Source organism: Panthera pardus, unplaced genomic scaffold (genome assembly GCF_024362965.1).
Source record: "Panthera pardus isolate Hobbes unplaced genomic scaffold, ASM2436296v1 HiC_scaffold_10, whole genome shotgun sequence".
NCBI classification, from domain to species: domain Eukaryota; kingdom Metazoa; phylum Chordata; class Mammalia; order Carnivora; family Felidae; genus Panthera; species Panthera pardus.
Window position 1 is genome coordinate 18870147 of NW_026526655.1, and position 25226 is coordinate 18895372.

At 44.9% G+C, this 25226-nt stretch overlaps 1 protein-coding gene across 2 annotated transcripts in view; it reads right to left on the bottom strand.

Annotated features, from left to right (window-relative positions):
* Positions 1–1827: 1827 nt before the first annotated feature.
* CYP27A1 (cytochrome P450 family 27 subfamily A member 1) overlaps positions 1828–25226 on the bottom strand; it is a 30337-nt gene continuing 6938 nt past the window's right edge. The window contains exons 2-9 of one of the 2 annotated variants that reach the window (XM_019445944.2): positions 7764–7954; positions 4514–4713; positions 4189–4386; positions 3850–4022; positions 2879–3045; positions 2641–2722; positions 2349–2561; positions 1828–2193 (exon numbers count right to left, since the gene is read on the bottom strand). In XM_019445944.2, the coding sequence (XP_019301489.1) occupies positions 2074–2193; positions 2349–2561; positions 2641–2722; positions 2879–3045; positions 3850–4022; positions 4189–4386; positions 4514–4713; positions 7764–7954 (1344 nt within the window). In that variant the 3' untranslated portion in view covers positions 1828–2073. The remainder of the gene's footprint in view (positions 2194–2348; positions 2562–2640; positions 2723–2878; positions 3046–3849; positions 4023–4188; positions 4387–4513; positions 4714–7763; positions 7955–25226) is intronic. The other variant, XM_019445943.2, reaches the window with a different exon arrangement.

The following is a 25226-nucleotide window of genomic DNA, read 5'->3' on the forward strand; positions in this document are numbered from 1 at the left end:
GGGAGTAATGAGATGTGCACATTGTTTTCGGTCAAGAGCGTATCTCCTGTGCTGAATTAATGTCCACTTATCCGTAATTATCCTAATTCCTATTGTTCTTTCCTCGCAGTCAGGTCAGGGTGGATAATCGGGGAGCCTCACTGTGACAACACTTCCCTGTGACTTATGTGGGCAGCTCAGAGTCCTCGAGACCCCAGCCCCACCGTGGTCTGAAGGAGCAGACATTGGAAAAGGCAGAAGTTGCTGAGTGACTTGGTGACAGAAATCTCGCACCCCACCCCCTGTCCCGAGCCCGGCCCCCATTCTCTGCATTTATAGGGACCGCTCACAGGTGGATCCCTGCACAGGTCGGGGACAGCTATGCCCTCAGAGTCAGGAATTCCTCCCAGTTCTCTCCAGATTGCTCCATACAGAAAGCTCTGTATCCTCCCCTCTTCTTCCTTCCTCTGCCTACCATCCCAGCCTCTTCTCATTTAACAAACATTTTTTAATCGCCTCCTAGGTGCTAGACACAGAGTTGCTCACTGGGCTCCAAACTGAAAGGAACTTGGTTTGTGCCCTCTGGTGGGTGCACAGCTGGTGGGGGAGACCGTGGGGTCTCCAACAAGGTGAACAGGTTGAGCGCTCAGTTCTCTCATGTGGGTGGGGAGGTGGGGAGAGCACAGAGGAAGTGCTTGTGCTCCCCCGCAGAGAGGTCAGGGGAGGCTTTTCAAAGGCAGTGACATTTGAGCTGAGCCCTAAGGAAGGGCAAGTTCTCTGGGATGACATGGCAGTTGGTGAAGAGACTGTTCCAAGGAGAGGGGACACGAAGAACCAAATATTGAGGCCAGAAAGCGCATAACGTGCTCAGGCAAATACAAGGAGTTGGGGTTCAGCTGTGGAAAGGGTGTCTGGGCAGGGAGTGGGGGTGGCGGGCAGGGTGCCAGAGTCTTCTAAGCCATGATAAGGACTTTGGACTTTGCTTCATGCCTGAGGGAAGCCTCTGAAGGATTTTAATAAGGGCAATGATATGATTTTCTTTATCCTCACAAACAGAAGAAATTTGATTTTAGTTTTCTATGACCCACCAGGAATTTACAACTGGGGCTGGGCCTCATTGCCTTCTCTGGCCCCCGGTACACCGAGTCTCCGTGCCAACCTGCTTTCCCTCTGGTTGGCTTCCTGTACGGAAGAGGCTGGAAAACTAAAAACTACCATCCCCATGTTCTCTTGCAGCTCGAGCTCCAGCCTCTCAGTTGTACGTGAGGCACACGGAAGGTGGGAGCGAGGCGGCGGTCATGGGGGCCAGGAGTGGGGGCGGGGAGGCTACTGCCCACCTCCCCATCCCCCACCCACCCCCACCAGCCCTGACCTGGGAGACGCGGAGTAGCATAGGGCCCGCAGTTGTAGCGATAGCTTCCCAGCACTCGTCCTCCGGAGGGCGGCCAGTGTGACGCATCCCAGGCTGAGTGCCCAAGGGGCGTCCCAGTAGTCATTCCTGGAGATCCAGCCTAGCGTGCCTTCACCCATGTTTGTAGCACCTCATTACCCCTATCAAAGCACTTCTGTTCAAACGACGGTGCTCCTCTTGGTGCCCGGAGGGTTGTTCTGCAGATCCTTCTCGGGCAGGGCCTTGGCCAACAGCGCGTGAAGCCAAGGCCTCTGTGCAAGGTCCAGGAAAACACAGGTGTTCTCATTTTCCATGGAGGGAGATGGCTCCACCTCCCACAAGATCCTTAAGTGGGGACATGGTGTTCCCCAAACACAGAAAGGGGGTCAGATGCTGGGTCATCAAAAAGAATGACAAAGGTCTCCAATTATCAATAAAAGTCCTTTTATTCTATATTTTTTCCAAAGATAGCCATGTGACTGCCGGGGGGGTGGGGGGCGGGGGGGAGAAGTGGCCTTTTATCTGAGAAGGAAACATTCAAAATTATAAAAGTGGCCAAAGCTCAGGGTTGTACAGAAAGTACACTGTCTTGGACCACTGGCGTCTGGGAGCCTCTCGTCTGAGACACAGCAGTGGCCAGAAATTACTGTGCCAGAGAGAGAGAGAGAGAGAAGGGGGCTGCTCCAGGAAGGCCCGGGCCCAGCTCAGCACTGTCTCTGCAGGAAACGCAGGCCCACCTTCTTATTGGGAACCAGGACGATGCGGGCCACGCTCCTCACCTCCCCCGTCTCGGGGGCCAGGACCACCTCATACTTCTGGATCAGCTGGGAGGTAAAACACACATGGGCCTTAGAATCCGCGATCTCCGTCCCCTGCCCTCCGCTACACGCTCCCTCCCTGTGCTGCCCTTCCGCTCCTCCCCACGGCCTCCATCAGCCCTCCCTGGCCCACTCGGCCCTCCAGCCTCTCCCCCACTCACCCTTGACAGCAGCAGCTGCATCTCCAGTTCCGCAATCCTGCGACCCAGGCAAGCCCGGACCCCATAGCCAAAGGGCACAGAGCCAAATGGATGCTGGACCCCAGGGGTAGCAGGCTGGCTCTTCTTCAGCCAGCGGTAGGGCCAGAAGCTCTCTGGCTCAGGGAAGATGTCAGGGTCACGGGACACCACATAGTGACAGAACACAAACTGGGTCTGCGGAGCGAGAAGGGGCAGCCCATCAGCTTAGGGCCGCAGGGCACCCCGGGAGCCCCAGCTCTTCAGCCCCACTCACGTTCTTGGGGAAGAGGAAGCCACCGACTTCGATTTCCTTTTCCGTGATGACCCGGGAGTTCGTGGGGACCACGGGGTAAAGGCTGCAGGGCAAAGAAAGCACAGGTTCGCCTCTGGTGCCCCAGGCCCTTCTTCCCATCTCACCCCTGGCCCTGGCGCCAGCCCAGCAGCCCCCACTTCCGACTCCTGTCTGAGTCCTCCTCTGCACAGACCCTGTGCTCCTGGGAACCGCAACCTACCGCAGGGTCTCCTTAAGCACAGCTTTGAGCAGGGGCATGTGTGCTAAGTCCTTGTACTTGGGCACGTGCCCGGGGGGTACCACGCCCACCACTTCCTTATGCAAGGCAGCCTGGATCTCTGGGTTCTTTGAAAGATGGTACAGGGCCCACGTCATTGTGTTGGATGTCTGGGAGGCAGAGGGAGAGATAAAGTGAGGAGGGATTTCTAGGAAAAAGGCTAGTTAGGTAGTGGGGGGAGTGTGAGTGAGCGTGCGCGGAAAAATGAATTTGCCGCTAGCATGGCAGAAACAGACACAGGGGCTCATGGGGACCCTCCATGTGACTCCACGGCAGGATGAGGACCCATACGATGGAGAATCACATTCTAACAACAAGGAAACCGTAACAGAGGGAAACCCCACGTGACAAAAGGAATGCAGAGTCTGACCAAGAAGGCGCTTGTGGTCGAGCTCTCTGCTTAAATTGCATCTCAAATAGATGTGAGATGTGACTTCCTAGCTGGCCAAGAGAGGCTCCAGGAGGCGATGGGATCCCTCTTACAAAAGAACCATTCCCAGAGCACCTGGATCGCTCAGTCGAGTTGGGCGTCCGACTCTTGATTTCTGCTCAGGTTATGATCCCAGAGTTGCGGGATCAAGCCCCACATCAGGCTCTGTGCTGTGTGTGGAGCCTGCTTAAGATTCTCTCTCTCTCTGTCTCCCTCTCTCCCTCTCCACTGCTCACATGCAGGCTCTCTCTCTCTCTCTCAGATAAAAATAATAAATAAAAAACAAACGAAAAAGAACCACTTCCTGCCCACCTCTGCCGGGTTGAAGGACCTCCCTGTTTTCCTTCTAGCTCTACATCTGTGACACAGAAAGAGAAGCAGGTACCTGGAGGAACGAAGGTCAGGCTCAGATGAGGGTAATGGGGAATTGGTTCAGGACAGGAGCTGGGAGCCCCCGGTCTCCTTGCTGGCCCCCCTCACGCACCGTGTCTACGCCAGCCAGGAGCAGCTCGGGCAGGCTGCCCATGACCTCATGAGCACTGAGCTGTCCTCTGGTGAGCAGGAAGTGCAGGTAGCCAGATATCTGCACTTCATCTGGCCCACTTTTCTGCAGCTGGGTCTCTATCTCCTTGAGTTTCTGATCAATCAGCTTCTTCCCTACAGAGACAGTGGAGAACAGAGGAGGACAAGGTCAAAAGCCATGATCTCCCAGGACCAAGAGCCACTCTGATGGCTGGAAGCATGAGGTAGGGAGTCCTGGGACAGACTGCTGATGCACAGACCCTGGAACCCACCCCACAACCTCCCTCCCTGGCCTCCTCACCGAAAGAGAAGATGGTGTTCCAGCCATCCAGATATCGCTTCCAGAAAGGCAGCAAGGAACGGCTCCACTTGGGGAGGAAGGTGACATAGAGTGAGTTCTGGAACATGAGCCCGACAGATCTGACGAAGGCCACGGTGTCCTGGGGGATGGGTCGCTCCAGGCAGCCAATACGTTTCTCAAACAGGATGTAGCAAATAGCTGGCAATGCACAAAGGCCATCACGAGAGGTAGTGTCATGGCACCCAGAATCCAGGGGGCTTGAGGAGGGGGAACACAACCTGCCTTTGGCCCCTGCCCGCCCCAGCCCCTGTCCCCACAAGGGTACCTTCCAAGGCAAAGTAGTAGAAATGGTGAGCCATGTCAGACACGTGGTCCCCTGAGGCACTCTCTGCCAAAAGATGGTTCAGGTGGGCCAGGAAGTCGTCAATCACCTCATTCAGAGCATCGGTGTAGAGCGCAGCCTCACTGGGCTTCAGCATCCGCTGGTTCAGAGCTTGGCGTAGCTGGTACCAGTGGTGTCCTTCCCTGTGGAGGATGGAGGAACCGCACACTTGTAAGCAGCTGATGGAGGTTAGATTAGATGGGGTCTTCCCCCTGCCCCGAGACCTCAACAGGGTCTAGGAAAATCTCAGACTCCTAGACTTAGAATTACAGAATCACCGAATTTCAAATGACAGAATCTTGGAATCACAAAACTTCAGAATCTCACTATACCATCGTGGGAGTAGTCAAGATGGGCATCTGGAACCAGACTCCCTGGGGTCAAGTCACAGGTCTGATGATTACTGGCTGAGTGACTTTAGGCAGGTGACTTAACGCCTCTGTGCCTCAGTTTCCCCTTCCATAAAAAGGGAATAATAAGCGTGCCTATCTTAGTAGGGTTGTTTGGACAACTACAGTGCTTAGATCAGAGCCTGGCACATGGCGAATGCTTAAGGAATGTCGACCCTGATTATCTTAGGATGCTACAACTCCAGAATCTTCTGTATGTGAAATGAGGAGGAACTACGATGGTTCCAGTCCTCTGTGTGGTGGATGAGGAAGAAAGGAGGAACAAATGAGGGTTCCTGGGATGCTCAGATTCTGGACCTTCATGCTCTGCTTGACTTAGTGGGTCTAAGGGACAGGGAGACCCACCAGGCAGGTGCCCCAGCCCCTCTTGCTACGGGCATCCAGTAGGGGGTTGTGTCCCCATCCTGGTTAGACAGGGATGCTCACGAGGATGGGACCATGCTTCCCACAGCGGGGCTTCATGTTCAGGAACTGTCCCCACCCACAGCTGTCCCCCAAACCTGTTACCTCTCCTAAGCAAGCTGGGTATGGGCCAAGTTTTTAAAAGCTAGTTGCAGACTAATAAGTACAATATGGTCCAATTTTACGAGGAGGAAAGGAAATCCTAAATATCCGTATGTGTATCCACATGTTTCCACATAGAGTAGAGAAGAAGGACCCACCAAACTGTCAGGATTACTTGGAAGAATGGGATGGGAGTGGGCGGTAGGCAGACAATATTTCATCATTGGAAATTTTACAGTAAGTATTACTTTTGAATTTTAAAAACCAAGATGGTATTTTAAAAAGATAGCCGCTAAAAAGGCTTATGGCAAGAATCGGGGTTTATTTTTTTAATTTTAGAAAATTATTTATTTAAATGAACCTGAAACCCCAGGAGTTTTCTTTATTATGTTGGGAAACCCTGCAAAAAGATCAACGAAAAGTGTTGCTGACAAAGAAATGACAGCCAGAGTAGACTCATGTATTGGAACTTCAGGCTGTAGGGTTTCTCTGAGAGTAAAAAATTCTCCCAATAGTAGCGATCAGATTTGCGGAACTTAAATGAGAACATTTTTGCGGTTGTTAAAATATTTCTTGGGAAGACAATGTTTCATAGAATGAGATGTAAAAATATATATATTTATGTACTTATGCACATATATACGCTAAAACAAAAAAGAACTTATCGTTGGTTAGTAAAATAGCTTTAAAATACATGTATATGGTACAATATAACTAGGAAACTGGCTTTAGAGTAAAAAATTAAAAACAGGTGACAAAGGGGTGCACATAACATCCGGCTCCAATTCTAGATCCTGAGCCACCAATTCCAGTGGTGGCCTGACCTGGCAAAAACCTAAGACCCAAATCTTATCCTTGGGGTCAGACATCAAGTTAAAGAGCTCTTGAAACACAGGCATTCTCTGTTCTCTTCCCAGAACTTCGAGCAAAGGGCTCAGTAATTGTTGAAGTTCTAAAACTGTCCACCTGTGAAGGAACCAGGAAAAAGGGGTGGGAAAAAACCACATGTGATGGGAGAATGGACGTATGGGCATCAAAGACAGATGAAATGCACCCTCTCACCAGTTCGCTTCCTTTCCAAAAGTATCAAGGCATTAATTTCTTGAATTCCAGAATCGGAGAGATCTCGTTCGCTAGTGGCAAGCGATGTAAAACCTCTCTAGGCTTCAGTTTCTTCATCTGTAAAATGGGGATTATAATACTATCTACTTCATGGGCTTGTTGTGAGGATAAGGCGAGATAATAAATGTAAAGAGACTAGCCTGATACCTGGCATGTCACAAACACATAGTTAGCTACTATCCTTGGTGCCATTACCACAACCACCGCCAGGATCAACTCTCGTCTCTTAAGAAATGTCGAAAGCATGAGATGTCAAGCAACTAGGGAAAATAAAAGTCGTTCATTACTTTGGAGCTCTGTTAACATACCACAGCAAAAAGAAACCTGTCACAGGGTGAAAGAGGTGATGGGGATTAAAGACTACATTTATCATGGTGAGCACTGAGTAATGTATAGAATTGTAGAAGCACTATTTGTACCCCTGAAACTAATATAACACTGTATGTTAACTGTACTGGAATTAAAATAAAAAACGATTTTAAAAAACCCTGTAATATACCCAGTTAGAACCTGTGACACTGGGAATGGTTCATCGCCAATGATTCTCGATTGTTTACTTCAATTGGCACATGCGTATATAACATGTTCAGCCCGTCCTCGAATTTGTCACTGCCAAAATAATCTTAACTTTTCTGGGTGTAATTTCAAGGCTGAAACCCACATCTGTTTCAACGTATGGAGAGCACCTGTGAAAGTTATATGCAACAACAAACCTATAATACATAATTTAGGAAATATTTTTAAAGTCAAATTCAGCCTTCCTAATTAATATGGTGACAATGTTTTTTCAACTACACATAGATTATGGTTCACGTTGCGATATCTTCAACCATAATGTAGAATAATGGGGCTGGAAAGGTCCTAGAGAGAGCTTGGAGGCATTCTACCCCAAACTTCCCATTTTACATATGAGAAACATATGGCCAAGGAAGGAGAAATTATTCATTTGTCCAAAGTCATAAAATACATTAGTGGAAAAGACAATGAATGGCCGCTGGGCTTCAGCCCATCCCAACCACTGCTTTCTAGACTGAGTATCAGGCTCAGAGGATGAAGGGAGAGCCTACCCTGCCCATCATCCCCTGGCTTCCCAATGCCATTGCCCTTGGGCCTGGCCCTCTGAGGCCTTGTACCAGTCCCTTTAGGCCCCAGCTCACGTGGTGAAGGGCCCATAAGCCAGGCCCTGTTGGTCCCGGTGCTCCTTCCATAGTTCCATGTCGTTCCGTACTGGGTACTTGCTCTCTTGCCGCATCACTTGCTCCAGGAGTGGGGCACTGGCCAGGTTCACATGCATCTGAGGCCCTAGGCGGGTTACCCACATTGGACCATACTTGGTCTTGTTCAGCATCTGTGGGGGTCAATGAAAGCTGAATAACCATGGCCCATCCAGGTAGGCATTTACTAGAGAGGAGATGGGATGGGGGAGTATCTGATAATCACACCAGAGCAAGTGGGATGGGCGAAAGCAAATTTTAAAGGAAGTAGGCACTAGGATGGCCTGTGGTTCTGAAAGAACACTGGGGAAAAAAAATGAGCACACAGGAGTTAGAATATTCAAAGCAATGAGTATCTGGCAGAACTGGGAGAATTGAGGTCCTTGGAGAAGCGAGATTTTAGAAAAATGGGATGTGGTAAACGGGGGTATGTTTTGAGGTATAAACATATGGGATCCAAGGTTTTAGAGAAACTGAACCCTTTAGTGAGGTATAATAGAATACCTATGGCTTCTTCAAAGAAGCATTTAAATCTACTGCAGCTTGCTTTCAATGAGATAAAGATAAATACCTCATGTATTCAGTGAGAAAAAAGAAACACAGTAGAAACTCCAGGAAAAACAAGAAGCTGAGAAAGAAAGTCAAGATTAAAATATGAAGTAAGGTATGTGGTATGAATTTATTTTTAACAAAAAAGTTATTAGCTGCTCAGTAAAATAATGATCAACTATTTTATCTTAGAATTTCTAAAGCACTTGACAATCGGTACCCATTGCATCTGTGAAACTGGCATTGGTGTAATGTTTTTATAGGTGCTGGAAATGAGGGGGAAAATAAGTATACTTTGAGTTTTGGAGGTAAAACTTAAAAAGAATCCACAAACACTGAGACTAAATTTACTGGCTAAGTTAACACCCACAAACTTAAAGAATTTGAAACACAGTGGTTTCTTACTGTGTTTTACTATTGGTGTTAAAAACTAGATTCTCCTAGGACCAATGCGACCTAATTGCCCTCAATATATTACCCAGTTGCCCAGAATCCACCCCGAACGAACAGCCGATTCTGTCAGTTCCTAGGAAAACAGCCTTGACAACCCACCCCACCGACATCTATTTAGTTTTGTTTCCACTTTCACCTCCCAGTAATGCCTACCAGCGTGGTATGATTTTGAACAGATGATTGTGTGTAAACTACAGGGATTCCTGGAGAGAAACAGGCATATTTGTACATTGCTGGTGGGAGTCTAAAATTACACAAACCTACATGGAGGACAATTTGCTAACATTTATAGAAATTACAAATACATTTATAAACAAAGTATGGGAAGTCTACATAAGGGAATACTATGTCACCTTAAAAAAGGAGGAATCAGCTCCTTGTGTAGTAATATGAAAAGTTGGATTGTAATACAGAAATATACATAACCAAAGTAGATTGTTAAATGGAAAAGAAATATACATAACCAAAGTAGATTGTTAAATGGAAAAGTATGATATCTTCTGTCTAAGAAAGGGGGGCTAAATTAGAATATACAGCATTTGCACGTGCTTTTATAAAGAAATATTGGGTCACATCAGAAACTAATTAAAGTGACTACCGATGGGGCAGGTGGAGGGGACAGCAGTGAGAGGCAAGATTGCACAATGTATATCCTGTCATATCGTTTTGAGCTTTGAACTATGAGAATGAATTCAAATTTTTGATTTTTTTTTTTTATTTTAGAGAGAGAAAGACAGAAAGCGTGAGTGGGGGAGAGAGGCAGAGGGAGAGAGAGAATCTTGAGCAGGCTCCACAGTGTGGGGCCTGACTCGGGGCTCAAACACATGACTCTGGTATCATGACCTGAGCCGAAATCAAGAGTTGGACGCTCAACCAACTGAGCCACCCAGGTACCCTATGGATTCAAGTATTTTTAATCTAAAGGGAAAAAAAGAAAGTGTCTTGCAAAACAATGAGTCATCTGCCACTGATCAGGTAATTCCAGAAAGCAGGAAAGGCTGGTCAAACCTCTCAATTCATGTATATACTCCTTAGATTTATAAGGTTCCATTTTGTAAAAGTACTTATATGTCTGTTTTTCTCTACTGAATTCTTTAGGAGAATTATCTTAAACCTAAGTTTTAATTTGTGATTCCAGTTGGTTTATTTAAGATATTAATGACAGGGGTGCCTGGGTGGCTCAGTCGGTTCAGCATCCAATTCTTGATCTTGGCTCAGGTCATGATCTCATGGTTCGTGAGATCGAGCCCCGTGATGGGGCTCCGCACTGACAGCACGGAGACTGCTTGGGATTCTCACTCTCCCTCTTTCTCTGCCCTTCCCCCGCTTGTGCACACACTTTTTCTCTCTCTCTCAAAAATAAACTTAAAAAAAGATATTAATCACATAATAATAATGATAATAATAGTAAATATTTCCACGGAGCTTAGCATAAACCAGATGCTATTCCAAACACTTTACTTACGTTAGAAATTCAGTCCTCACTACCGCTGTATGAGGGGGGTGTAACATTACCACAATTTCATAAAAGAGGAAACTCAGGCCCAAAGAGGTTGCCCAAGGTCACTTTACTGGGAAGTAGAAGAGTCTGAATTCAAACTCAGACCACCTAGATGGTTCTCAACCACCTGCTCCATCGAACTACAAACAAACTTAGGCCCTTTAAAAATACATACTATTGGGGCACCTGGGTGGCGCAGTCAGTTAAGCATTCGATTTTGGCTCAGGTCATGATTTCATAGTTTGTGGGTTCGAGACCTGTGTGCTGACAGCTCAGAGCCTGGCACCTGCTTCGGATTCTGTGTCTCCCTCTCTCTCTGCTGCTCCACCTGTGCGCGCGCTCTCTCTCTCTCTCAAATAAATAAATAAATAAACAAACATTAAAAATTTTTAATAAAAAATAATAAGTAAAAATATATACTATTTAAAACCAACGGAACTATGCAATAAACCAGGGTTCCTCACGGCACTATTGACATTTGGGGCTGGATGATTCTTTGTTGTAGTGGACTGTCCTGTGCATTTTAGGATGTTTAGCAGTATCCTTGGCTTTCACCCACTAGCATTTCCCTGCCCTCAAAGCTGTACAACCAAAAACATCTCCAGACGTTGCCAAAATGTCCCGAGGGAGGCAAAATCACCCCAGGTCGAGAACCTCCACAACAACCCCAACTTTTTTGTTGTTGTTTTGTTTTGTTTTGTAACCCCAACCTTTTAATATGAGTCTTAATGCTTTAATTTTAGAGGACTCTTCTTAAGAAACAATACCTTATTTTGAAGAAATACTTATCTACAGTTTGGGTTTTTTCTCTTTGTGTTAAGTTCAAATACAATTACATGTTACAGTTTTATAAAAATGCAAATAGAGGTGGGGCGCCTGGATGGCTCAGTCAGTTAAGCATCCAACTCTTAGTTTTGGCTCAGGTCATGATCTCCCCAGTTTTTGAGTTCAAGCCCCACATCGGGCTCTGCAGTGACAGTGTGGAGCCTGTCTGGGATTTTCTCTCTCTCCCTCTTTCTTTGTCCTTCCTCTGTGCTCTTTCTCTCTCTCTCTCAAAATAAATAAATAAATAAATAAATAAATAAATAAATAAATAAACTTTTTTTAAAATGCAGATACTGGTAACCTCTGCGTCATGGTTTATAGATAGGTTACTTTCTTCTTTATACTGTGATTTTTTTTTTTTTTCAGATTTTCTACCATGATCTTAGAATCAGAAAAAAAAAAAAAGTCATGTTTTAAAAGACTAGATCAACAACCATTTACTTGGGGACCAGCTTCTTCTCTGGAATCCAAAGCCTCTGGCACCTCTTCCTGTCTGTCAGCTTGGAAGTTTCTGAGGCATTTCCCCCTTTGCATAGGCCATGCTTTCTTTCCTCTTCCTTCATATTCCTCTTCTCAGTTTACTCGGTGGAACTGAACAAGGATCTATTTATGTAGGAACTTATTTTAGAAAGACACCATAATACTTGCTGAAAGAGTGTGCTATGTCTGTGAACCTACCATTAGGCCGTAACCTGAGCCAGTTAGAGAGCCCCAACGTTCTCAGATAGATCCTGTCCAAGTGCCACTTTGCAGAACAGAGTCCCCTAGGGATCATCTTCCAGGATGAATGGGAGGGGTAGCTTCCACCAAGTGAGACTCCAAAGGGGGAGAGTGATGAATTCACTCAACATTTATTTATTGAGCTCATATCCTGTTCCTCCTATACTTATCTAGGGTCTGGGGATACAGCTGTGTGCACAGCAGGAACAGCTACCCTTAGAGAGTTTACATCTCAGTGTATGAGCCACACAGTTGAGAATTTGACTACATATGCTTATAAGTTGCTCCCTAGTTAAGTCTTGTCTCTTCAACTAGATTGAAAATCTTCTAGGTCAGGAATGATGTCATACTTCTTATAATTGCAGTCTTTTTTTTTTTTAACATCTATTCATTTTTGAAAAGCAGAGAGAGACAGAGCATAAACGGGGGAGGGCTAGAGAGAGAGGGAGACACAGAATCTGAAGCAGGCTCCAGGCTCTGAGCTGTCAGCACAGAGCCTGACGCGGGGCTCGAACTCATGGACCGTGAGATCGTGACCTGAGCTGAAGTCAGCCGCTTAACAGACTGAGCCACCCAGGTGCCCCCATACTTCTTAACTACCTCCCATGTTGCTTGACATGCCACTACACACATTTTAGACAATATTTAGCAGATGTCAATGAATCAGGTGGAGAAAAAAGTTGCAGACAACACGAAGAATATGAAAGACAAACAGTGACAGACAGAGAAGCGAGGCGGAGAAGGAGATTCACAAGAAACCAGTAACAGTGGCTCCAAAGGAGTGGGAATTAGTTGTAAAAGCCTGGAAAAATAATCCAAAAAGGAAATTAAGAAAATAATCCCATTTAGAATTGGATCTGTTTTGGACTGAATGTTTGTGTTTCCCCAAAATTCATACAAAGCCCTAGTCCCCCAGTGTGGCTGTATTTAGAGATGGGGCCTCTAAGGAAGTAAGTAAGACTAAATGAGTAATTAAGATTAAATAAGAGTGAGTCCCTGATCCAATAGGATTAGTGTCCTCATAAGAAGAGACATCAGAGAGCATTCTCTCTCTCTCTCTCTGCAAGTACACACCAAGAAAAGGCCATGCGAGGACACAGGGAAAAGGTGGCTGTCTACAAGCCAGGAAGAAAGCTGTCACCAGAAATCAACCTACTGGCACCCTGATCTCAGACTTCCAGCCTCCAGAAGTTAAAGAAAATAAATTTACATTGTTTAAGACAGCCAGTCTGTCATATTTTGTTACAGCAGCCAGAGAAAACTAATACAAGCATCCAAAAGAATAGAATACTCAAAAATAAATTTAGCCAAGGAAGTGAAACACTTGTACATTGAAAACTACAAAACATTGCTGAAGGAAACCAAAGAACTAAATAAATGGAAAGATAGCCCATGTTCATGGATATGGAGACTTAATATTGTTAAGATGGCAGTAATCCCCAAAGTGGTCTACAGATGCAATCCAATCTTCACCAAAATGCCAATGACCTTTTCTGCAGAAATGGAAAAAATCAATCCTCAAATTCATACGGAATTGCAAAAGGCCCTGAATAGCCAAAAATATTGAAAAAGAAAAACAAAGTTGGAAGAGTTATACTTCCTAATTTTGAAACTTACTACAAAACTACAATAATCAAAACACTGTGGCAGTAGCATAAGGATACATATATAGGCCAATGGACAAGAATTGAGAGTCCACCATCTATGGTGAATTGATTTTTGTAAAGAGTGCCAAGACCATTCAATGTGGGGAAAGAACAGTCTCATCAACAAATGATGCTGGAACGACTAGATAACCAAGTGCAAAAGAATTATGTTGGACTCCTACCTCACTCCATATACAAAAATTAACTCAAAATGGATCAGCAACCTAAATACAAGATCTAAAGCCATAAAACTCTTAGAACAAAACATAGAGGCAAATCTTCATGACCTTGGACTTGGAAATGGATTCTTAAATTTGACACTAAAAGCATGAACAATAAGAGAAAAAAATAGATAAATAAGACTTCATAAAAAATTTAAAATCTTGTACATCATAGGATATTACCAAGAACGTGAAAAGACAATCTATAGAATGGGAGAAAATATTTGCAAATCATACATCTGATGAGAGTTTAATATCCAGAATATACAAGAGGTCTTAAAAAACTCAACAACAAGAAGGCAGCTCAGTTTTAAAATGGTCAAAGGACTTAACATTTCTCCAAAGGAGAATACAAGTGGCCAATAAGCACATGAAAAGATGTTCAACATCATTGGTCATCAAGGAAATGCAAATCAACACCACAATAAGATACCATTTCATACCCAGTAGGATGGCTTTAATCCAAAAAACAGAAAATAACAAGTTGTTGGTAAGCATGTGGAGAAACTGAAACCCTTGTACATTGCTGATGGAATTATAAAAATAGTACAGATGCTACAGAAAACCATTTGGCAGGTCCCCAAAAAATTAAACACTGAATTACCATATGATTCAGCAATTCCACTACTAAGTGTATGCCCAAGAGAAATGAAAACATGCCACACAGAAACTTTTACACCAATATTTATAGCAGCATTATTCATAACAACTGAAAGGTGCAAACAACCCAAATGTCATCAATTGATGAACAGATAAACAAATTGTGGTCTACACATGAAATGGAATATTATTCATCCATACAAAGGAACAAAGTATGATACATGCTATAACTTGGATGAACCTTAAAAACATGTGCTAAGTCAAAGAAGCCAGACACAAAAGGTCATATACTGTATGATCCTTTTTATATGATTTACCTGGATAGGCAAATCCATAGAGACAGAAAGCAGATTAACAATTATTGAGGGGCAGCAGGACAGAGCAAAAAGGAGAGATTAATTGGTGACAGGGTGTTTTTCTAGGGTATTGAAAAAGTTTTGAAATTAGAATTAGTGATTTCATAACATTCAAAATACACTAAATGCCACTGAATGGTACACTTTAAAATGAAGAATTGTATTATGTGAATTCCCTCCCCCCACCAAAAAAAAAAAAAGCCTAGAAGTTTCTGGCATTTAAAACCTCCAGAGCCTCAGCGAGAACCTGATGTGAACAAAAAATAGCCCCTCAGAAAAGAAAGAATGGAAAGAGGCTGAGGAATGTCCAGTTGAGTCAGTTCTTTGGTTCCAAAATTTTTCTCAACTGTAGATCAAGGAGGAAAGAGAACCAGACCAACCTTTCCTTTCCACTGTTAATTCCTAACCCAGGACTAGGGATCAAGCTTTGAGGGTTATTTGCTGGTCTGTTTAACTGTTCAGGGAAGAACATAGGGGCAGTCTCTGAGAATGCCCTCTGTTATGCAAAACTACTGTGTTTACAACTTTCTTAGAGGGCAATTTGGCAGGCAATACATGTCAAAGCCCAGAACAAAATCTTTTACCCAATAATTCCATTTTAGGGGTTTATTCTAAAGATGGGCATGATATTTAGTGATATATATATCAAAGCTTTTACACATAAAAAAATCTAAATATACAACAATAAAGTTCAGCAAATTCTGGTGAAGCCATACAAAAGAACACTAGTCAGCCATTTAAAACTGCTATAGGTGTACTTGTTGATATAGAAAGGTATGCATATTTATTAATTAATTTATTTTCAAATACTTGAGTGGTTTTTTGTTTAATGTTCATTTATTTTTGAGAGAGACAGAGAGACAGAACTCAAGCAGGGGAGGGGCAGAGGGAGAGGGAGACACAGAATCTGAAGCAGGCTCCAGGTTCTGAGCTGTCAGCACTGAGCCTGACGCGGAGCTCGAACTCACGAACCACGAGATCCTTACCCGTCTGTATTACTAAGGAAAGGAAAACTGTTTCCATTAGACAGGTGGCTGTGGCTACAGATAAAATACTCCCTGGTCATCAGTTCGTCAAAGCTATACTGAATGTATTGTGGGAATAAATGTGTTAAATACATGTAATATTTCTCTAAACTGTAAGGGATGTTTTCGGTGGGGAAACGCCATGATTAGAGCAGTGGTAGTGGGTTGAGTGGACCACCAGGAGTCCACCTTGTTCTCTCGGTTCAGTCATCCGGTATAAGTAAAGTAGTATGGGATTCCAAGGAAAGGGAAGGGGTGGAAAGGAAGATCACTGTCTTGATCAAAGAACTAGTACAGACAAACATGCTTAAGGAAACAATCCAGGGGTGTCTGGCTGGTTCAGTTGGAAGAGGTGCAACTTTGGGCGTAGAGATTACTAAGATAGATAGATAGATCGATAGATCGATAGATAGACAATCCAACGGTACAAACTGCTCTTCCACTGCGGCCAGTCAGTCCTCATGAGACATGTGAGCTACACGTGTCAGTGACTGACATTACACAGACTGAGACCAGTGGTAAAATTATGTGGCCACTAGGCAATGGTTCCTTAGGGTTTTGGACATGGCACTTGCCTGACCTCACCACCCAGAATACCCCAACTGAGAGACAATTACTGGCTTGATATTGAGCACTAATGCACACTGAGACGGACACGGCAAAGTGCTGTTCTACCTGATGTCCCGTGGGAAACGAGAACATCAAGTGGGTACTGCCTGACAAGCATCCCTGATTATGTGGCTGCAGTACATCCAGAAAATAGCACACCAGCCATTAAGTGGTTAGTCGCCCTCTAGATGTGTTGACTCAGATGCAGGGTCTATGCCAACACCTCAGATTTCTTGGGGGCTTACCTTCACTGAAGTTACTGACAATGCCTGGGCCTGGTTCATGGATAGATCAGCTCAGTTGGGGGCCATGGGGTGTCCTGGGGTGATGCTGCCATGTACCCCCCAAAGAAAATAGTCTAAAACTATGCACGGAAAGGAGAACGCTCGCTGTTGTGAGCTGTGCTACTTGCTCTGGAAAAGACCTCCCCAAATACACCCTGTTACATTTTCACTGACTCATGAGCGTGTGGGCTGATGCCTGGCAGTGGAATGCCTGGATGAACAAGTCTCAGCCTCTTTGGCAATGATCATGATGGCAGCAGATCACACAAGACCCATACCCTCTGTTCATGACCCGGAGGGACGCCCGTGGCAAAGGTTTCCTTGGATCAACATGGGTGAAATCAGCAAGCTGAAGAGACCTGTGATACAAATGTAAGGACCATAGCCATCCAGACAGACTGCTGCACAGGGCATGGTACTCCATCCACGGGAGCCCCCAAACAAGGCATAGTGACCGCAGTATGTGAAGCCAAAGAAGGTGGCAGATATGCCCAGACCGCCAGCTAGACATTCCAGTGGTAAAAGAAATTTGGGGGCTCATAGTGAGGGGTACTGGACCTGGCCTGTCCTACCAAACAGACTGTACAGGTCCCCTACCATCCTCTTGAGGGTACCATCGGACATCGATTGTAGCAGACACCTCTTCAAGGTATGACACTACGGTCTCCATCTGCACAGCACGAGGGGCACACTATTCAAAGACCCTTCGATGGACAGTGCTATACATTTGGTTTCCCAAGGGCATCCATTCAAACAACGGTTCCCACTTGAAGTAAAAAGGACCCAGCAGTGGCAGCTGCGTGGAACATTCACTGAACCTTCCATGCCTCGTATCATCCCCAGGAAGCCAGTGCCACTGAAACATGGAGTGGACTCTTAAAGGGGAAACTGAAAAAGATAACTGGATAACGCAGCCTCAGCTCCCAGTGGATGACACACCTAAGAAAGTCAGTTTGGAATATCTATGTGACAATTCACCAGGAGGGTATCTGCCATTTCAACAGAATTCTTCATTGTGAGATTGGAGAGCCAGGAAGAGGCCCGAGATAGGCTGTAAGAGACCGGAGCCGCATAATTAACTCTTCTCATTCGCCCATTTTTCTTCCCACACCTACCCCCTTGGAAAACTAACAGCTACTTTGCAAGTAGCGAGAAGAGTCATGGAGTAAGCTATCCTAACCTGGTGCTTCTTTCGCCATCAGTTCTGCTTGCCGCTCTTGGGCAGTAATAGATATGGATGGTAATGGCCATGAATATAAGGTTTCAGCCCCAAGATGGCCCCGATGTGGGGATGGGAGATGTTCTAGAATGGTAGGAAGTATACAAGGAAGAAATCACTGAGGCACCTCAGCAGGGCTCATGTGAGGGTTAGGACACACAGGAGGATTGGGACAAAAAAGTGAAGGGACTGCTAGGAGGTTGTCACATTGTACACATGGCTGTGGGGAGAGGAATACCTCTGGCTTGTGGGAGATAAGGGGTCATCCCCGGGAGGTTGGAGGTGCAGGGAGGGACTATTAATCTCTCTCTCTCTCTCTCTCTCTCTCTCTCTCAGCCCCTATCTACAGACAAGGTGGCATCTGACATGTGGCCAAGTTAACTCAGACCACCACCGCCCTCAACTTGACCACTGGTCAAATAGAATCTCAATCTAAAAACTCTTAGAAACCTCCCAAGGGCCAGTGATTTCAGAAATGGTCAGCCTCCAATAAAGACAACAGGACAAGATTAACCTTCTGGACACTGATCTGGTCTCTTTAGCTTCATCCTGTTACTGTTGGCCTCTTGTTCATTTGTCACAGGCTGCTCCAAACCCTTCAGCACGGGTGGTAATAGGCAACCGTAGTGCCCGGCACTTCCGCGGGGTTGGCTGAGGTGGGGTGTGCGTGGTTGCAACTCCGGTTGCCCTTGGATGGGGCGCCTGGCTGCAGTATATACTCCAAACAGGCCTAATCAACCTACAGGGAGTCACGGTTGTGGTGACTCATCCAATATTGCCAAAGACAGATTTGGTAGGCGCTCCCGTCAGTAGAACTGGAATATTTATCTGATGGGGTATTTACATCCCTGCAAATTCTGGGATATGTGAAGGGTCGGGGTCGAACGGTGGAGCAGCCCAGTACCTATTTATGCACACAGAGACTTGAGCCATAGCTTATGAGTTTTGGCAGAACACTTTGCCATCTTCCTGGGACATGGAAGAACGTCTGTGAGGAGTTGCAATAAGGCCCGCACCCACTCACCTCCTTATCTCACTAGGGAGGTTGTCATGAAACAGTTTCTCATCACCTCCCAGATTCCGATGAAGTGTGGGGTTTCTGCCCACCCCCACTCAGACAAGAGCTGCAGAACATAAAACCCTTTGGCTGCAGTCTAGAAGGAACGCCTCAGCAACGGGATACCCCATAACTCACGCTGCACTCATCTGGTGGGAAAAGTTTCAGTGTCGTCTTTTTGAATGTGCGGGACAAGGTTCATGGGGAGCCGGCACCTTTGCCTTACTCTTCCTTTCACTATTTGGCAATAAAATGTCTAAATCTAACAGTGGCTTGTTGTATCTTTGCTGATTAAATCAGTCCGGCCTTGGCTTTGCCTTTTCTTGCTTGACATTTCCTCATCAGTCAAATAAGAGAATTCTATTAGTAGTTGATCTCAAAGAGGTGCCCTGTGGCTACACACATGTTAAGATGAATAACCCGAGGCAGGCCATAATGGCAATTACCAATTCACAGATACAATGCCTAAAATGTACTAACCCACCTCAAGGCAAAGGCTGGTAACCTGGGGTGTGCAGACAGGCTCAGGGGTGGGGGATGGAAAACTGAAATTCTATGCAATACGTGGTAAACAGACTCATTTTTTGTTGTTGCAAAGTGCCATAGCTTTCAGATGTTTAAAAGGTTGTGATAGAGATTCTCTCCTTACCAGATTCTGCTCAGGCTCTTCCCAGCCCTCTTCTTAACTGGGCCTCGGCTGGGGCCTAGAAAGACTTGAACTCACGGACATAGTTTCTAACAGCTCAGAGTAGCCTCCATAGGATGACCTTCATTCCGAGGATAAAGGCCCCTTAAAGTGCCGCCCTGAGGGGTGCCTGAGTGGCTCAGTCGGTGAAGCGTCTGCTTTTGGCTCAGGTCACGATCTCACAGTTTGTGAGTTCCAGCCCTGCATCGGGCTCTGTACTGACAGCCCAGAGCTTGAAGCCTGCTCGGATTCTGTGTCTCCCTCTCTCTCTGTCCCTCCCCTGCTTGCACTCTAAAGAACTTCCTGTTTGTTCCGGCTGACACCTAAAGATAAGGCCTCTGTCCAGTCTCTGAGGAAGTATAGGAGTCCTGCTGAGAAGCACCAGTTAACTAACCATATGAGTTTCACATGGACCAGCTGCCCCCCTTCCTGCCTTTTGTAATTTTTCATTTCCCTGACTCTGCTCAAGGGCCTGCCATCCAGCTCCCCGCTCTCTCCCTCTTTTAAAAGACATAGTCACCCCTGCCCCCACCAGAATGGAGTTTATTTCCTTCCCCTCCTGACAGCCACTACTGAATAAAACCTATTTTCACCACTCTAACTCATGTCCGCTATGCCTACCTTTGACAGCTGTGGGCACCTTGAAAACTCGAAAGCAACACTGAGCCGAAAAGCGGAAACTACACAAACCTCCCTCAACCGAGTGGAGGAACACATTGTGGCATATCCCCACCGTGGAATATTAGTCAGCCATAAAAAGGAACAAAGTACTGATGCTCACGTGCTACAACATGGATGAACCGTGAAAACGTCACGCTAACTGGAGAAAGCTTTTCACAGTAGAGCACGTATTCAATGAGCCCATTTATACGAAGTATCCAGAACAGGCAAATCCACAGAGGCAGAGGATAGATTAATGGTTGCCAGGGGCTGATGAGGGAATGAGGCCCCGGCGGTGCTAAAGAGCACGAGGTTTCCTTCCGGGGCAACGGAAACATTTGAAAATTGATGTGGTAATGGTTGCACAAGTCTGCGAATATACTAAAAGCCGTTTAGTTGTTCATCAGGGTGGATTCTATGGCATGCGATTATATCTCAAAAAAGCTGTTACAAGAAAAAAACAAAACAAAACACTAAAATCTCCCCTGGAAAAAAGTGATACCGCATTGCAAGGTTCTATTTTCCTACTTAGTGGCCTGTTTAGTTTAGTGACTGGTAGACTCCTTAGGGAGGCTCTCAGCACGGCAAAAACTAAAAACAAAAAACAAAACAAGCAAATCAAAAACACAACAAACACTCAAACAGCAAGTAAATAGCGCCAAGGACAAAAGTAAACTCACAAACCTCACGTACTGTTTTGCCAGCGTCACTAAACCTGCCCCTAAAAGTTGGCAGGCCATCAGTTGGATAAACAGAGGGAGAGAGGTAACTCTAGGCACGGGCCACTCCTTTGCCTACACTGGCAGATGGTCAGAAAGAAGGCCCACCCAGGGTCAAAGGTGAAGAGGAACCCCGCTGGGACCGTCATGTCTCAGTGCTGTCAAAGCGTCATGGAGAATTTAGCCCCAACCCCCTCACACAAGTGGAATTCACATTTCCGGGAGACAGAAGGTGCTAAATAATTAACAGCATTCCCAGGTTCTCCTAGCTCTCAACCTTGCCTTGAATGATCTCCAAGATCAGACCAGCCCAGGGGCACTATTTGGACTTAGGATGAGCAGGATTACTTTATTTGTTATTATGAATATTTTAATGTGGGGAGTTAAAGAAAATAACATTATAAATGCACATGCACCCATGCACTCAAATGAAGAGAACTGTTAATATTTGTCATATTTGCTTCAAATCTTTTTCCAAAAGAAAAATATTTCCAAGTTCCTTTCTTGTCCTTCCCTTTGCCCTCCCTCCCCAGGACAACCACTATCCTGAATCAGAAATGTATCCTTTCTGTCAATGTTTATATAATTTTATTGTATATATAGGTGTCCAATGACAGCTTATAGTATTTTTGTGTGGTTTTTAATTTACAGAAATAGTATTCTACTGTACCTATCATTCTATACTCAACCTTGCTGTTTTGAGACTTTTGGTTTTTTGTTTGTTTTTTAAGTAGGCTTCATGCCCAGTGCAGAGCCCAAGGCGGGGCTCGAACTCACGATCCTGAGATCAAGACCTGAGCTGAGATTAAGAATCAGACGCTTAACCGACTGAGCCACCCAGGTGTCCTTCAACCTTGTTTTTGAGTTCTTTATTGATACATTAAGAGCTTGTGCATTTATTATGACTGTTGTATATTGTTCCATTGTATGACTATATCACAATTTATTTATCCTGCTTATGGGTATTTAACAGGTTTCTGAATTTTTGATTTTACAAACAAAGCCACAAAAAAAATGTTGTGCATGAGTGTAGCCCTTACTTCAATCATCATAAAAATGTCTGGTTTTATGTAAGAAGACAGAACTGTCATAAGTTACTAAAACATGTACCAGACCATAGGACAGTAAGAATTTCCCTCTGATTTTGCACTCGTAGAGAAACAATGGGCTGAGGATACAGGGTGATCCATGAAAAAGCATTGCCTGGGACACCCTCAGAGAGGCCGTCAGGGAAACAGAAACACTGCCCACCCCCCACTTACACCCCTCACACACCCAGAGGAAAACCGCAGTATGTTGAGGGCACTCTGCCCACAAAATGGACGAGTCTCAGGTGAAACAATGAGGGCGTTCAAAGAACAAGGACTGCACGATCAGCAGGTGACGCAGAACTAGAAAGAAGATGTAGGCACACAGGTGGAAATCGAAAGTAAGGACCCAGAGCCAAACAAGGGTACAAGGGAAAAGGCCATCGGAAGACCTCAAAATATCATGCGAGACCAGGAAGCACTTGGTCAGCCTTGCATTTACCTCCTGCTTTCCATTCTTTGGCTCTTGTGGTTTTTTTTAAAAAAATTAATAGGTAATACATACATGCACACTGTTAAAATTCAAAACAGTGAAAAAGTAAACAAAAGGACCCAAAAGTTGGCAAACTGTGCCTGGGCAGGGTGATGCCAGAGAAAACCTGGTGGAGGTCCAGAGCAGTCCTGCAATAAAAGATAAGACTTCCTCCTAACTCTCATCTTCAGACTCCAAGAAACCATCACACAGAGGCAATCATTATTGCCGATTCCTTGTGTGTCCTCCCAGAGATACTTCATGTACCTAGTAAACATATATATGCATGTATATCTCACATTCCCCCTTCATCCACAGATGATGGCATATAATACCATTTTGGGTCTCACTTTCTTCCCATCTCTTAGCAAGCAATTATATTAATACCCATAGAGCTGCCCCTGTTCTTTTTGGTGGTTGCATAAATTCCACCAGATGAAGACACTATAATCAATTAGACCCTTAATGGGACATGTAAGTCATTCTAATCTTTCCCAATCAGAGATCCTGCTACTTTGAATATTCGGTATTGTCTTTGACCACAGAATTTTATCTGTAAGATAAAAATTCTAACAGTGCAGTTGCTAAGGTGGTATGATTCACACTTTTGACCTTAATACCCGGTTTCAGTTCCCAACCCTGAGGCTTAAAGGCAGTACATCCAATTTTGCCATAGTCTCAAGGACTACCATAATGTCTTCCAGATGAGACTGAAAGCCAAAAAAAGGTAACTAGAGGACAATCTCCGAAGGGCTGGATGGTAACATGAGTACTGGGGCAGAAAATCCATCTAATCAATGGTATTAGCCAAACTGAAGAAAGAATGTGTTAACAGAATGGGAGGGGTCGTTACAAAACCCAGAAGAGGGAAGTTAAACAGCGAGAATTTGGCAGCATTTATCTTTCAAGAGAGAGATACTTAATCTAATGGACAGGCACCAGAGAAGCACATTCAACCAGGTTTCCCCAAGGCCTAGATGAAATTTCCTTCCGTACAATTCCACTCTTTTAGTTCTGGGGTCTCTGCATACTAAGCAGTCCACTAATGCAGGTACTACTTTTTCTCCCTAGGTACCTGGATCCTAGGAAGAGCGGGCAGTGGATTAAAGACGGCCACAGATTCTTTGACATCCTTCCCATTAAGAGGTGAGGTCTACATCTTCTCCTCTAGAATCTAGGTGGGCTCTGTACCTGCTCTGATGGGTAGAATACAGTAGAAATGATGCTGTGCCAGTTTTCGGGCCGAGGCCTTAAGAAACTGGCAACTTGCACTTTCTTTCCCTTGGAACATTCAGTTTGGGGAAAGCCAGGACCCCATAAGAAGTCTGATCATCCAGAGACCACCATGGTGTAAGGAAGCCCAAACTAGCCACATGGAAAGAGAGAGAGATGCTTAGCTGATCTGGTCAAACCAGGCCAGGCACCAAACATGCGACTGAAGAAGCCATCTTGGAAATTCCAGTCCTAGGAGATGTGACATGGGGAAACACTGAGGAAGCCATGGAAACAAATTTAGTTTCTGAACAGAAACATGGCCCCACTCGAGCCATCCCAGCCATATCCAGCCATTCAAACTGAAGCCCTGCTCCCTTGGGAAGCTGAGATAAGTCACTTCTGATGTGCACTGCCCAAATTCCTGACCCATAAAATCATGAGTGTACCAAAATGTTGTTTTAAGCCATTATATTTTGGGATAGCTTGTTATGCAGCAATAGATCATTAGAATAGGGGGTTTCTATGTGATGGAGTATTATGATTCCCGAGAGGGCTGACTTCTTCAGTAAATAAACCGTGGGCACTCCAGTCCACAATTTGTTTCTGTGGGTTTGGCCAATGTTGGTCAGTCCCTAATAGTCTGCCCATGTTCAATTTGCTGATAAAATATAGTTTCTGAACTCGAAAAGTTGAGACCTGAATAGTGAGGCTGACTCAGTCGGCCCACCGCCCTTACTGTCTTTTCACTCGATCTTATGTCAAACAACCCAGACCAAAGAGCTAAGGAGAGTCTCACAAAGTTTACCACCTGATGGAATCACTGCTTGGTACCACTCACAGCCCTTTGGCCGGTACATGACATTTATTTATTTATTTATTTATTTATTTATTTATTTATTTATTTTATCAAACATTAGTAAGAACCTTCCCTGTACCAAGGACTGTATCTGGCACTGGAGGGCACAGAGGTGGGAAAGACACAGGCCCAGCCCTCAGAACTTACCAGCCCAGCCTCTAAGCCGTATAAACAGGTGATGGCATGAAACATGTGCCATCTAAATATATAAAGCAAATATTAACAGATCTAAAGGGAGAAACAGGGAGCAACACAGTAACAGTAGTGGAAATTGATACCCCACTTTCATCAGTGGACAGACCACCGAGACAGAAAATCAATAAGGAAATATTGGCCTTAAGTGACACAACAGACCGGATGGACTTAAGAGATATATACAGAACATTCCATCCAAATGCAGCAGGATACACATTCTTCTCAAGTGAACATGAAACATTCTCCAGGCTAGATCACATGACAGGCCACAAAACAAGTCTTAACAAATTTAAGAAGAGTAAAATCGTATGGAGGATCTTTTCTCACCATCTTTTACCACCACTTTACTTTATGGTAAAGCCATAAAGTATGAAACTAGAAATCAATTACAAAAAAAGAAAAACCTGGAAAATTCATAAATATGTGGAGATTAAACAACATGCTACTGAAT